The sequence below is a fragment of the Mastacembelus armatus genome, chromosome 16, assembly GCF_900324485.2.
Source record: "Mastacembelus armatus chromosome 16, fMasArm1.2, whole genome shotgun sequence".
Taxonomy (NCBI): Eukaryota; Metazoa; Chordata; class Actinopteri; order Synbranchiformes; family Mastacembelidae; genus Mastacembelus; species Mastacembelus armatus.
Window position 1 is genome coordinate 7,588,043 of NC_046648.1, and position 15,206 is coordinate 7,603,248.

The following is a 15,206-nucleotide window of genomic DNA, read 5'->3' on the forward strand; positions in this document are numbered from 1 at the left end:
ACAGGCGGGTACACCATGGACAGATCACCTATCTATCACATGATGGACACACAGAGACAAACGTTCACCTATGGGCAATTTAGAGTCACCAGTTAACATACCACCAACCTGCATGTCTTTGTACTCTGGGAGTAAGCCAGAGTAGGAAACCCACACAGACACAAGAACAAGCACACTCCACACAAAAAGAACCCAGGGTTGTCAGGGATTCAAAGAAACACTACATTACTGTGAAGTGACGAACTATTGCACAGCTGTGCTGCCCTCTGTTTTACTAAAATGAGTTAAAGGGCAAATAAAAAGGATCAATTTAAAGGAAGGCCTGATGTGTGGTTGAGACTCAGTCAGGTTTAAAGTATTGGATTTTGCTTATTTTTAAATTACTTGGCTGTCACATTAACCCACAGTCTAACCCACTCACAGAAATCAGACAAAACCTCTTAATACAGCTCCCAGAAACCACCCCAATAAAAACACAAATATCTACAATACTGATTCAATGTAATATTTAAATGTAAATATTTAAATTGATAAATTAAAGCATAAAGGGGTAAAATCATGTAGCCCATACTGCATCTAGATGTTACTATGGTAACTGCCATTCACCTTTGCCAGGCGATGTTAAGAGTTACAGAGGGACTTTGTTCCATATCAACACCTTCAGATCATTAGCTAGTGCAACCATAAAGCAGTGTCATTTATTAGGAGGCCCCGGCTCTTTTTGTTCTGAGTGACTACGCAGGCAGTCGTGCGACCAGGGAGCCCTGCGGTTGGACCTGCGCGTCCACTTGTTGAAGTTCACAACAGTTCACCGGCGTCGCTCTATTTAAAGAGGCAACAACATGGCACACGGTCTGGCCAAACGGGAGTCGGTGGAAACGGAGATGCACAAGTCGGAAGACCAAAAAAAAACCTTCGTTTATACCAAGAAGAGGGGCTACGATGTGACCCGAAACCCTCTCCTGAACAAGGTAAGTGTGGAGAGACAGCTGTGAAAATCACAGGCTGTTTCTCTAAACTTACAAGGTTGGCAAGCTAGCTGCTGGCTTCAGGCGCTGTAGGAAATATTAGAGTTGGGTTGAATAAGAAAACAAGAGCCGCAAATGCAAGGCCAAAGAAAGACACGAATTTTCTGTTATATCATCATTTACGAGGTTTAAAAAACATTTAGATTGACATGCTCAACGAGTGATACACTACAGGCCTACAAAACGTTTTGCTGCATGACATGCTACACTATAGGCTATCAATGTTAAAGATTGACAACTAGCTCACTAAAACGTTACATTTTGCCACATTTTAGACATGTCCCTCTCAACCCACTAAAAAATTTAACCATTAAAATATTTGCATTATGAAGTTTATAGTAAATATATCATTTTCTTTTCTACATCACCGGCCGGAGCCCTTGAGGAGCAAGTGAACGCAACATTAGCCAGGCGCTTTAGGTATCAGCTTTAGACGTGCTTATATTTAGATTTAAAGTGACCACACGCTGCTGTCACAAACTCACAAACACACACACACACACACACACACACACACACACACACACACACACACACACACACACACACACACACACACACACACACAGAGGCTTTTGTTGATGTTGCCCTTTCACTTAGTGCTGCACACTCACACATAGCGCTGGAATTGTGCATTATTGGTGATAAATGGCGACTCAAGCCCATCTCGCTCCACAGAAACACTATTGTTTCAGCATATTGTGACAAGCGGCTGTGAGCTCACTGTGAAAGCTGGTATCATGTCACATAACTAATAGACTAGAGATATTCTATAGTAAGACTTTACCACACTTCCTTTAACTAAAGTACAATGAAGAACAGTGTTGGAAGTTGCTTAATCATGCAATAAATAGTGCTGAGCAGCTTCCTTATAGATCATGTGGTAAGGGGCAGGCTTTTCTCCTATCCTGCTCAGACATTACATGATTTTTATGAACAACCTTTGCTGTTAAATTAGACAGATGTTTGTTTGTTTGTTTGTTTTATGCTTCTTCAAACATACATCCCTAACAAAACAAAACAAAACAAACAAAAGAAAACCTCTGTCAGCCTTTGAGCCTTTCTGGTGATTTCTCACGGTTTAGGCCACACAGGTCATCCTGTGGTCACAGGGTCTCTGTCCATGGTGCTGGCTGACCATCAAAACAACTGGCTGAACTCAGGGTCATTCTTAAACCAAATATGCTGGACAAACAGTGGTAGTAGTCTGACCTGTCTTTATCAAAGTTAAGATACTTTCAAACATTTGTATAATATGTTTTTCCCCTATGACTGGATTTCTGCAATGTCACATATTAAATATGTACACAGTGGAGTTCAAACAGGCCTGTGAGTGTGGGGTGAGGGGTGGTAAGTCAGTTGCTGCACAAAAAAACTGTTTGTTATTTATTATTTGACTCCACTCATGAGAACATCACATTCTGCACATCACCTTTGTGCATGTGCAAAGGGTGCATGGTGTGGCAATGTGAGGTGAGGTGTGTGGCACAGAAACCTTATAACCTGTAACCTGTAGATTACGCCATCATTTGTAATTGAAGTGTTTGTAACCACAAGCCAGTGATTGGGAAAGATGATGGGAAATATTGATAATGGGAGATCTAACAGCTTTGCCTGAACTGGGCCTGTTAAACTGTTAAAATCTTGATTTACACCTTGACCCAATGTTCAAAAGGTCTTTTAATGAGGGGTTCATCTAAATTAATGTGATCGCCTGCTCAGTATACCACTCACATTTAAGATGTTACATTATGTTTTGTCTGCTTTAAGTGTCATATCGGAAAATTTCAAAAATTAAATCACTCTTCTCAGTTTTTCTTTTAAGTGTTGTTAGGAGTGAATGTTAGGAGAGCCATCCTTATGAGCTTAATTTTTGTGTTGTTACATTCCCCAGTTTTGAAAACTGTTTCTGACAGTTTGTTCAATGAGACCAATGTAAGGAAAAACAAGGGGTCAGGTTAAAATCATGGCCTCTGTTTCTTTCCTGAAAATGTATTTATTTTGTTAACAACAAAACTCTGGTGTATTCCAGAGTTGTACATTATTATAAAATGACGTTGTCTGGTTTGGAAATGATAGGAAAACATAGATTTTATACAAAATTGATTGTTGTATCTGATGAACCAGAGCCAGACCCTCTGTTCAGCTGGTCAGAGTGACCTAAAACACAGGCACCTTCAAATACACACAGCGTAAGAGCAGAAAAAAGGGTTCTTATGTAGTCAGATGAACCATCCACTGTCATCCCTGTGCATGAACCCAAGACAAGGAAATTGGAGGAGAAGGTAGGAAATGACTGCTAAAGCTTGTTAATGACCAGGCACAGGCAGACTTCTGTAGCTCAGGCCCTCCTTCTGATTTCAGGGAGCCCTGGGGATGAGGTGTGTTTACCTCCTTCAGCTGGCTCACTTCACCTCTAACAGGAGCCAGTCACAGCACAACCTACTAATTGATGCCGAGGGACGCAGCGCTGAAAGCAGCCTGTCCTCGCATAGGCAGGTTTCAATTTCCTTTAAAGCTATCCATGCACAAACATGTACATGCAGCGCAGATGTGTGGACACACACACACACAACTTCAGCTTACTCTTTAGTTACCACTCCCCCCTCACCTCAGAGGTGAAACCGGATATTATAGGTGTTTTTGTGTGTGCTCAACATGCAATAAAGAGATGAAGTGGCATATGAGGTGTAGAAAGGGTCCTCTGTGGGAAGTAAGGGAGCTCTGGCCATGCTCCACAGATGCCCTCTGTCTTGCTGCTTGATCACACATTAATGAGGCATCTGTGTGAATCACAACCCTAAGAACGTTTCTCTGATGCCAGATCCGCCTGTTGCAGCCTTAAAAAACACCAACACCAACAGCCTCCTTAAAAACCCTTTTAGCACCCCATCAGGGATGCAGTTTCACCTCTAAGACTGAACTGGGTTGTCAGTGTGTCAGTGACCAACAGATGCCCATTCACCAACTCAGTACTGTAGGTGATGATGACTTTAACGAGTGCACTTAGTTGTAAAGGTGAAGCGATTAAGAACTGTCACTTCTATTGTTGACTTCACCGTGGCTCTCTGGCAGGAATATTTCAGTTTGCACAATAACAGCAAGCTTGACAAGCTTGACTAATGAAATAGTTCTCTCTCCAGACTTAGATTCAATTACAGCAGCCCAGCAGTGAGAAATGGTGCTGTCATTCATGCCTTTAGCACTAAATGCCAAGAAAACTCACATTGATCCCCTTGATTAAACAGCGCAATGTTTTATTTGGGTTTTTAAAACCACTAACATTATGCATCATTTGAGCCTACAAATGCTGAATAAAATGAAGAGTGTTTGCCCAGACATGGCAGTAATTGGATGCCCCATTTGTAACCACAGGCTCCACATGTAACATTGCAAGATGGCCCATCAGATGAAAGACTAAAATGAAGAATCTCTTGCTCTTGGCGAGCGCTAAGCAACAGTGGATCAGATGGGTACTGAGGATGTGTTGGTATGCTAAATGGCATCTGTCCTGATAAACCTGTGCATCGACTGGAAGTCGTTTAGCTCTCATGTTTGATTTACAGTACTATGGTTTGGCAGCTACACTGTGTGTTTTATCCCTAGAAAGTTTTTTTTTTTTCGCCATTAGGTTTGAATTGTCCTTTAACTAAGACCCACATAAATACATATTTCAACAAACAAACAAACAAATGGCAAAAAATCGGTCTCAGGTTCTTAGATAGAAATATTTCTTTGTGCTTTCTGTATGACTTGGTTACCTTGCGGTGACTGATCTTCTAAGTCTTCCATGTGAAACCTAATGCGCTCCAGCCGGTCTGTGTCTTTAGTAAGGCCTGATAAAGTGCATGCACTCTAATAGAATTATATTGCAATTGGTAACAGGTGCCATTGAGAAAACTGCTTAATGACCTGGCTCTGACTTTAGACTATGCAGTCTGGAACTCTGATTTCCACTGAGTCACAGAGTCAGCATGACGTGAGGACAAAATGTGTTTTCTGCACAGTCAGGACTTATAAAAGCTTTGTGCTGACAGTTTTCCGTGTTGACGAAGCATTAGAGCAATGCTGTGTTTGTTCTGCTCGCCAAGGTTCCCATGGTTCCCACGGACCTTGGTAATCTTTATAAATGTATCAGTCTCTTACTTTTCTGGCCCCTAACTATCCTACATACACCATTTCACATCCAAAGGGAACTCCTCCGATGAGTTCTTATGATTTTAGAGCAGTGGTTTTAAAGTGAAAAATGTCTATACTTGACAAATCCAGGAATAAACAATGAGCACTTAATGATGCTAAGCCAGTGTTTGCTTTCACGCTGAGGTTAGAGCCAGTGGGAGACTATCTTAGCTTAGTATAAACACTAATAAAAGCAACACTAATGGTTCCCCCCAAGAATGACATCCAACTGTTAAACATCTGCATGTTAATATTGTCATTGTGAGTATTTTTGTATGCTGACATTAGCGTTTAGTTGATAAACTCTTAACTTGTTCCGAGAAAGGTTTATACGTATGTAGTCCTGTTCTTTTTGGTTGACAGAGCCAAGCTAGCTATGGTATTTCCCATATTTCCTTAGAACTATTCCTTTTAAATGTCACCAAACATAAAATATCTTAATATCCAAATGTGTCTTGAAACACTGGCTATGTTGCCATTGCATTTTTAAAATTATTGGCAATCATATTGACGTGTCAGTAAGTGATTTTCCTAAAGAAAAAAGGATACTAACCTCAGTTTTCACAGTTTCTGGGTGAGGTAGGAATGAAATGTAAATGCCAGTATAGGTGTGTGCGTGTGTGTGTGCGTGTGTGTGTGTCACAGGGTGCTTACAGGGAGATGACAGTGAAAATGGGATAAATCATTCTCTATTCAGGCCTTATGTAGAGGAGCTGCACTTGTCTGCCCCCCTCACTAGGTGGACCACAGAGCTCTATAGTGCGTGTGTGTGCGTGTGTGTGTGGTGTCTCAGGTGGGGCCAGGTGTTTCAGGTAGACTGCACACATTGCTGGTAACCAGAAATTCCTCTGATGGACTGGAGTGGATCGGCCAGACTGAAAGTGCACCCTCGTTCCCCTCCACTAACCAACCTGCTAACCTGGGATTCACTCACACACACACGCACGTGTACACACACAGACACAAACACAAACTCTGACATGTTTTCTGCAGGGCTGGATAAAAAAACTGAGTGTAATGTGATCAGGCTGTCAATTCAGCTGTCTTTCTACACACACACATGCACACACACACACACACAATCACAATCACACACACACACACACCAGTGCTCTGTTTATTCAGCAGCAGGTCCATCTAAATAGCCCTACCTCCTCAGCTCACTTTTGTGTTTTTATAAGATGGTCCTCATTCATGTGAGTACAACGGAGGAGCCATTAGCTTGTCCCAGACAGAAAGAGGGAGACAGTCAATGCCTCATCACCTTCCTATGAAACTCATCTCAAGCGTCCCACCTCTTTCAGCCCCCTCTGCCTTTTTCCCTCGTCTGCCCCTCACTGCTGCTTTTGTCTGTTATATTAGAATGATCGGGGCTTCTGTGTGTTTTAACAAAGACACAGCAGGAAGAATTTAAAGGTAGTATTTTAATTCAGCATTATACAGTATAAAGGATGTACTGTATCCCCATTGTAAATGGTTTATGGTTTTCCTATGGCCAATCATAGTTACAGCAATGTTACATCTGATCCTGTGTTGGTTGACAGATGTTGTGTAGTTGCTACAATTAGTAGGTTAGTATTAAGTGCTGAAGGTAAACCAGCATTTGAAATAAATGCAGAGTAAATCAACACAGATTTTTCATGTTAGGATCAAATTTTGGGAAGTTTGACATGTTAATTTGTTCCCTTCTGTAACTCTATGTTGAATGATGAGGTGTACAATAAGGTAAAGCAAAATACCAGGGAGTGATGAGAAAATGGAAGCTTATGACTGACTAGTGCTAACCAGCCCATCAGCAGTTAGTGTGACCGCAATAGTAGGCCCACAAAGTATCCATCCCTACACTGCATATTTTCCACAGATTAATTTTGCTATTACACTTTCTAGGGTGACTAGGCCTTATTTTTTCATCTTCTACATTTTAAAGCTTTTCCATCCACCCTAGGCTATCTCTAAAATAACAGGAAGACACTTCAGTGGGTTCCTTACCTTTGCTTATTGCATTCACTTCTGAATGAAGTCACAGATGTGAGTGGGGAGGCTAATGTGTTGATACAACAGAAAGCTAATTAATAGCTATATCAATCAAAATATCCTTGTTACTGATTGATATTGACTACTGAATTAGGCAGTTATTTTCAGATAGCCTCTAAACAAGTAAAGGATGTTTTTTTTGTAGCTTCATTTGCTTGCAGTGTCTACTTTACACTTGTTTTCTTTTGCTTGTTTGTTTGAACTGATGGATTCTCACCACATGAATCATCTGTAGAGTATTCCTTGGAAGAAGGATATAATTACAAATGAGTTTTCATCAGTAGAGAGTTACCTGTGCAGTCAGACATTGATGTTGAACCCCATTCTGTCAGCAGACCTGCTGAATTTATTTGACACTTGGAACCTTTCCCAGCAACACTCAGGCTCTTAAGAGAACTGAACTACAGAGCATGAAAAAGCTGCCTCAACTGAATTGGGTGCATTTGAAGAGCTTTACATGTCCGCTACCTCCACCCACTCAAGGCCGCCCTCCCTAAGTCAACAGCGGCTCATTTTTAAGGCTGTTTGACCAAGAACCCTGTCTTGTACATTCACAAGCTGACACCACTTGATTTAATTAAGGTGGCTTTGGCTTGCATATTTGCTGTGGATAAAAAATTATGGTCAGTCTCAGATCTCACTGTTGCTAGGTGGAGAACATGACTTATGAAAGTGAGACGTAAATTACAGGCTGAGTTGCTGCTAACTAATAGCAGATTTGGATATGCTGTTGAATTCCATTTTTATAATAGATGCTGGTGAAACCAGTTTATCCCTGGCCTTAGTTATCACAGGCAAAATAAACGAAAAATATGCTCTACAATTCTATACTCCTGTGGGTTCCTCAGTGTGCTCTTTGTAAATAAAGTGCTCCCATGTGTGAAGACATACCCGTTACAACATACAACAAACATGAGTCTGGTGTAAGATGCTACATGCTGCACGTCCATTGTTTTGGTGGTGACACAGTATCAGTGCTATGTGTAATAACAGTCTGTATGTCACCTACTAAAATGATGAAATCGGTGAATAGCATTTATTTTTTTCTCAGTCAAATAAAGATCTGCTCAGCCTGCCTGCATGGGGCTATTATTGTCATAATGCAGGGTATTTGCTCTCATTAATGGACATGCTCTCTGGCATTCATGCAGGTGTTGCATTGAAAGATTTCTCAGCATATTGCAGGTGGTTTGATTAATTTACAGTAGGCAAAACTGTTGTCATCTTTCTTTGTGAAATGAAGCCATGCTGTGGACCACTTCTTCTCGGCCTTGACTCCTTCTGGTCTTGAGTTAGCTCCAGCAGTGGAGCTGCAGAATTTGTTGATACAACAGAAAGTGAGTTAGGGTCATGATGCACATCCAACTGTCAGATAAACATGCCATGCATACGATTCTAATGGCTCAGACAATTTGGAACCAGTTTTAACCTGGAACTGTCTTGGTACCGACCCTAGCTACACTACACTACACTACACTCCTAATGTGTTTGGTCTTTTGAACAAAGCTTGAATGCAGTAGTGCTTGGCTTGTTAGTGACCGAATTTTTTTAAGCTTGAGAATGCACATGCTGCGACGCAATTAGTGGGAAAAGTTTAGTCAGGCTGTAAGATCCAGGACAGGAGCTGATATCTGCTTTTTTCTCTTCCTTTGGAGAGGAAGGGATGGACTTAAGGGATTTATTTGCAGGGTGGTCCTTTTGAACCCTGCTTTGGCTGTGATTTTAGCAGGAAACAGATGGGGGCCATTTGGCATGTGCTGAGATAGGGCAGCTTGGTACTCTATGGCTTTACACTGAATACAGACATATTCAGAACTGAGAGCTGATTATGATTATGACAGACTATTGAATGAAAGCCTTGATCCTTTTCCCTATTGTGATACACCTACTCTATCAAAGTGGTCAGTCTTGTCAACAATAGGTACAAAATATAAGTACACTGACATTGCACTATTTGTACACTGTGGCAGTGTTTCCACTTTGCTCTACAAATGAAGAGTTTTTTGTGTTTTATGTGACATCCATGGCCAATACATCCCTGTGCTCTGTCCTGTACTGTTTGTGAAGGATGGGCAAATAGTGAATGTAGCCTAAAGATCTAGATTTAAATATGTAAATTATGACCTTCATCTAGGAAACCATTTCTAATATCAGTTAAAAGGTTCAGACAGCATTTACCTAAATGAACGTACAGACCTTATCTGTGCATTTATATCGACTGTGACTCACACCTCTACTTATGCTCTGAGACAGGTCTGTAGGAAAGCAGAACAAAAATGGAAAAAAGGTAAATTACAGGTGTCACATTAAAAAAGGTATCAACAAGCATTAAAAGCAACAAAGACTGAATACTTTTCAAATTTAATCAGTGCCAATGCCCATAAACCCCCAAGTCCTCCTTCAGATGATTAACACTTTTACAACCTCCAGCTTTGCACCTTGGCCTTGCTGACTCAACAAAATCCTGTGAGACGTTTACACGCTTCTTCATAAACAAACTTGCGGCCATTAGAGCACAAATCTCTCCCCAAGGATTTGACCCCATTGAAAAATTCTGTTCAAACAGGTGACACTGTCTTAATTGTCCAAGGTGGTCGTGCACTTGAAACCCATGTGTTGCCTCCTGGACATTTTACCTGCACGGCTTTTCAAAAATGTTTTTACTTCTATTTATCCCTTGGTTTTAGCAATTATGAATTCTTCATTGTCAACTGGTTTGTTGTCATCCCAGAATGTTATAAACAAGCTATTGTGCACCCTCTGCTTAAAAAGCCCAATCTGGCTTCCAAGATAATGTCAAATTAAAAGCCTATATCCAAGCCACCTTTCATCTCAAAGCTTTTAGAAGGGATAGAGTTCTTACAGATCTCATCTTTTGTTAATCAGTTTAACATCCTGGATAAATTTCAGTTGAGCTTTCGCACTCGTCACAGCACAGAACTGGTTCTGTTACAGTAGTCTAGTAGACTAGACTATTGCAGTTCACTGTATTTATTATAAGACTGCTATAATCATCGAAAATAGACTGCGGTTAGTACAAAATGCAGCTGCTAGATTTTTAACAGGAACAAAAAAGAGGTATCATATAATCCCTATTTTAGCAGAACTCCATTGGCTCCCAGTCAAATACAGAATTGATTTTAAGATTTTATTGTTTGTTTTAAAAGTTCTTCATGGCTCGGGCCCAACAATTCATTTCAGATATGCTGACCCCATACCCCGCTTCTTGGTCCCTCAGGTCAAACTCCGTCCACCTATTGTCTTCAGTATTTTGTGGGATCAATTCTCATTCTTCAGGAATGAGAGTCCACCCCAACAGGCTAGCCAAGTGCTAGCTGCTAATATGCAGCAGACTATACAGTCCACTTCATATGACTGACTGCCACCCCGCTTATCGGCAGTGGATCTTCTACCACACTCAATACCTTCTTGTATTTCCATACGAAAAAGCTATAACTTGTTAAAAGCATTGCAATCTTCATTATTAGTTGTCACTTGAACTTCTCTCAAATACATATAGATGAAATGTAATACTTGACCAAATCCATTTGTAATGGAATTTCCACTAGGGAGAGAACAGAGTAGACCAGTATGTCTGGTGTGTTTCAAGATTCCTCTCAGTACGCCAAGTGGACACACACACACACACGCACACACACGCTCTCACTTTCTCTTACACATACATATTCTTGCTTGAACATTCATTCATGCATACAAGCATGCACATACAATTTGCATGAGGCTGTGCAGGGTTTTTTATTCTCAGTATTACACCTGCAGGCAGAAATCAGAACCTCCCTTCACTATCTGTGTACAATCTAATCATTTTAGAAAACCTTCATTCTTTCTTTGAAATGAGAAGAAATACTTTTGTTGCTCTTGAGGTGGTCTTTATGAAGTAGCTGGACCTCTTCACCCAGCCTGCTACTGTGCAGTTTTAAGCAAGGTGCTCTATTGGTATGATGATACACTGAAAAAGACTGAGGTGCGAGAGGAGTTGCAGTTGCAGCTGTTGACACTAAAATTTGTCAGAGGGTATAGGGTCACCTTGCACATCAGTTTGTGGGCTTTTAAAATGAAGTCAGTGAGGAAAGGGTCTATTGAAGGCCTTCTTGTTTGCATTCAGGATATGTGTCTGTGCCTCACCTCTGTGGGAAATGAGCCCTGACATCTCTGACTTATATTGTCGTATTGTTGTTTCAGACTTTCCAGCTCTTGTCTTCTGAATGTTGAGGTTACCGTGTGTTATGTTTGGGCTTGTTTTGATGGAAATATCTTAGAGCAAATGTCTAACTCTGTGGCTATTTTAGAAATATATAAGCGATTTTGTAGCCACGTGATTTTTTTTTTTTTTTTTCTTTTTTGACCGGTTCTAAGGGACTTTCAATGAACATGTGGTAACTGTGTGTCAGCCAAACTACTCTGCCTGCTCCATTAAATAATCCGTACTTTCCTGGCTCTACTTTCAGAGAAATCCTTAATTGAATTATTTCCAAAACAAAGCTGCACAGATGCTTGTGTTTGTCATGTTTGTCCCTGTCTTAAACATAAGCAGATACAGTACTGTAAATAGAGGGCCTAGATTTGTGGAGGGGAGATACTTGTGATATTTGACATTTTTCATTTGATCCTATTAAGAAGCATTGCAAAAACATGACATATGTTATTGTTGCCTGCTGTCCTATAAATATGAAAAAACATCACTGATTGTCACTGCTGCACTGGCTGACATGCTCCTTCATCAGTGTGAACCCTGTAGTTTTAGTCTTACATACTCTGCCCTAGTCCTATAAACACTCACCAGAACACCAAATGTTTATTCATCTGCGGCTCAAAATAGTCCCCAACAAATGCACTGTTTACTCCTGTTTGAGTAACATTTGCAGAAAACTACAGTGAACAAACATTTCAGGAAGTCAGTGAAGAAATAATGACCAATATATTTGGGAACTATTTTAAATGATTTCCAGTATATCTCAATATTTAACTAACAGAGTGCCACAGGTCAGGGTACTATTGAAAAATGCACTACTGCTTATTTTCTAACAATATATAGAATAAAAATATTGGCAAAAATATAGATTAACGCCAGCCTTATACATGAATACATTAAAGGCACAGCAAATTTATTTGTATAGTGCAATTTATACACGTTGTAATTCAAAGTGCATTACAGAAATAAAAAAGTTTAATGAGAAGTTAAATTAAATTGAAAGAGAATGAGTGCAGATAAAAGATTTTCAGAGGCTTGTCTAACATCATCAGGAAATAGAATCTGGAATAGTCTATTCCAGATTTTAGCTGCATAAAACTGAAATGGTGCTTCTCCCTGTTCAGTCCTGACTCTGGGCATGAGAAGGATGCCTGTCTGAGATGGTTCATATGGCACCAACATGTCACAGATGTACTCTGCTGCTGAGCCATGAAGCGACTTATACACAGGCAGTGCTGTTTTAAAGTCTAGCCTCTGAGTGACAGCAAGCCAGTGCAGAGATCTGAGAACAGGAGTAATGTGGTTGTCAGGACCAAAGTCAGGGCCCGAGCAACAGCATCCTGAATTTACTACAGCTGCCATACGGCTCGTATTCAGAGCCCCATGAGCTGGCCGTTCTAGTAATCTAACCTGCTGGAGATAAATGCATGGATGAGTCTCTCCAAGTCCTTAGACACAGTCACTGATTCTGGCAATGTTTTTGAGCAGGTAAAATGCTGATAATGTAATTGATTTAATGTGGCTGTTGAAATTCATCTGTCAACTGCGTAGTTATGGTAGGACACGGATGACTGCTATGCCCACCAGGAACAGTGAGTGCAGTGATTGTATGTTAGATTGGTGTCCTCAAAGAAAAAAAAAAAAAAAAGCATTCCTGTGACATGCCAGCCCAAAATTTAGCTAGATGTGGTTTAAGTCTACATTGAAACCTAAAGAATTGATCTTGAAATTCAAGCACATCTGCATCCTGAGACCCCCACGTCCCTATAGTATGAAAGATAGCCAATCATTCAATGTAAAAGCTTGATGATTGACAGCAGCCATGCTCTCATGCACACACACAGGTCTTTCTAAATGGTTCCAGAAATAAGAGAAGAGCTAGATGGATGGCTAGAACTAATTTATGGGTAAGGAGGACACATTTCTGGGGAGACTGGAGAGAGTAAAGAGGGACGGGTCAGTGATTTAAGTATGTGGGTCAGTATTTGTGTTGGACAAGAACCAGTCCATGCTCATGTTTCTGCGTTTGAGTTGCAAAACCTATAGCAGCTATGAATGGAGGTGAGCACTGAACTTGCATGCACATACCGCCATGAATGACTGCATTCATTGTGTTCTTCGCTCCCTCTTTCTCTCTTTCTTCACTTTCATCACTCCTCCAACACACGCCAACTTATTCTAAGGTAAATTCATAACGAACGCATGAAACTGGGTTTGTTGGCAGCTTCCACTGTGCACTAAAAAATACAATGAGCACTGTTTTGAGGTCTAACACCTGTTTTTTTGTCTTTGCATCTCCTTAAGAGTTTGACCAGAGTTGACAAAATATATTTATGCCAACGGCAACAACATTTCATGTAACATGTAACATTTTGGATTGAAGCTGCTAATGGTTTCTATAATATAATTAATGGATACATTATTGAAATAGCGGTGGATAAGGATATTTGCTGAAAATAAATAAGTGGTTAATGTTTAATGAAGCACTATGAAGGACCTTACACTCATACCTTACACAGAAGCACACTAGTGTCATTATGTGTATGTGCTGTATGAAAGGGGTAGTGAAAATGGAAACTAAAGAGGTTCACCCATCATTTATGAGTCAGTCCTATGGATAAAATGCCAATAGTGCTTTTATTTGTTTAAAGCTTCAAATGCCCTGAAAAAATGTCCTGCTTGATATCTCTGTGGTGGATATGTTTTTGGAAAATGTTAAGCTCCCAGTTTTGGACTTTGGATTAAAGTGAGTGTATTTTAACAATCTTTCTTGCTTAGTGCAGATTTACACAGTTCCTTTCCTGCTCAGACCACTTCTGAGCAGTAAACATGCTCTGAGAGACTTTGCAGTACTGCTTGTTTGGTGCTTTCTCTACGTGGCAACACCACAGAGAGGCTGAGCTTAGTGTGGTGGTGGTGAGTGGCCTGGTGGTTTTGCTGTTATAGAACGGGCTAGATCAACTGGCTGATCACAGCTTAAAAGCCTGGACAAGTCCTGTAGGTCTTTTAGAACCAGTCTCCCCACCAGCCAGAAGCGGGTGGCTTGATCAGTTTGTCTTTCACCTTCAGAAAAGTCTCTATCTGACAATTTTTTTTTCTAACTTTCCCGCTCTTTTCTTTGTTTTTGTCACTCTTCATCCTACCATTTCTGTTATCTTTGGACTCCTTATCTTTTAATCCTAACTATGATAACTATGGACCTCTGTCATTCCACCAGGCGATCCTTTCTCTTAAGCCCACCAGCTGTTTTTACAGTGTCTAGACACACATAGCGCTGTTGATAAAACAAGAGGACACCACGGTGTGCTGCTGGACAATGAATGCGGGTCTTCTGCTGAGGCAGGATTAAATGGACTCACTGCTGATCTTTTTGTGTTTTAAATCTGGATTTAGTGTAGCTTAGAGTGTAGTGTGGGTGCTGATGCAACATGTATGTGTGTACACTGTGTGTATGTATGCATAAGTGTAGGGCTGTGTTTAGGAACACTTCACCTAAATCTGCAATAACATAACTATGTATTTGTCTGCATGCATATGTGTGTGTCTGTGTGTATGTGTTTATAAATACTGGACTGGGGATGGAGGATGGGAGGCATATGACTCAGTCTTTCCTCCAGCTGTTGGCCAGAGTCTCCCCCAGTATGGGTCACTGTTGGCCAAAATAGTGAACTCATCAGGAGGCTTCCTGTGATAGCAGGTTTCTAATTCAGTTTCTGCTGACTCTCAGCATTTAGCGGCCTCCTGCATGCGCT

General features: G+C 40.7%; 1 protein-coding gene across 1 annotated transcript in view; it reads left to right on the forward strand.

Annotated features, from left to right (window-relative positions):
- The first annotated feature begins 695 nt into the window (after positions 1-695).
- The window catches only part of me1 (malic enzyme 1, NADP(+)-dependent, cytosolic), a 58,916-nt gene continuing 44,405 nt past the window's right edge, over positions 696-15,206 (forward strand). Inside the window, exon 1 of the mRNA XM_026294327.2 lies at positions 696-971. Within this exon, the coding sequence (XP_026150112.1) occupies positions 843-971 (129 nt within the window). The 5' untranslated portion in view covers positions 696-842. The remainder of the gene's footprint in view (positions 972-15,206) is intronic.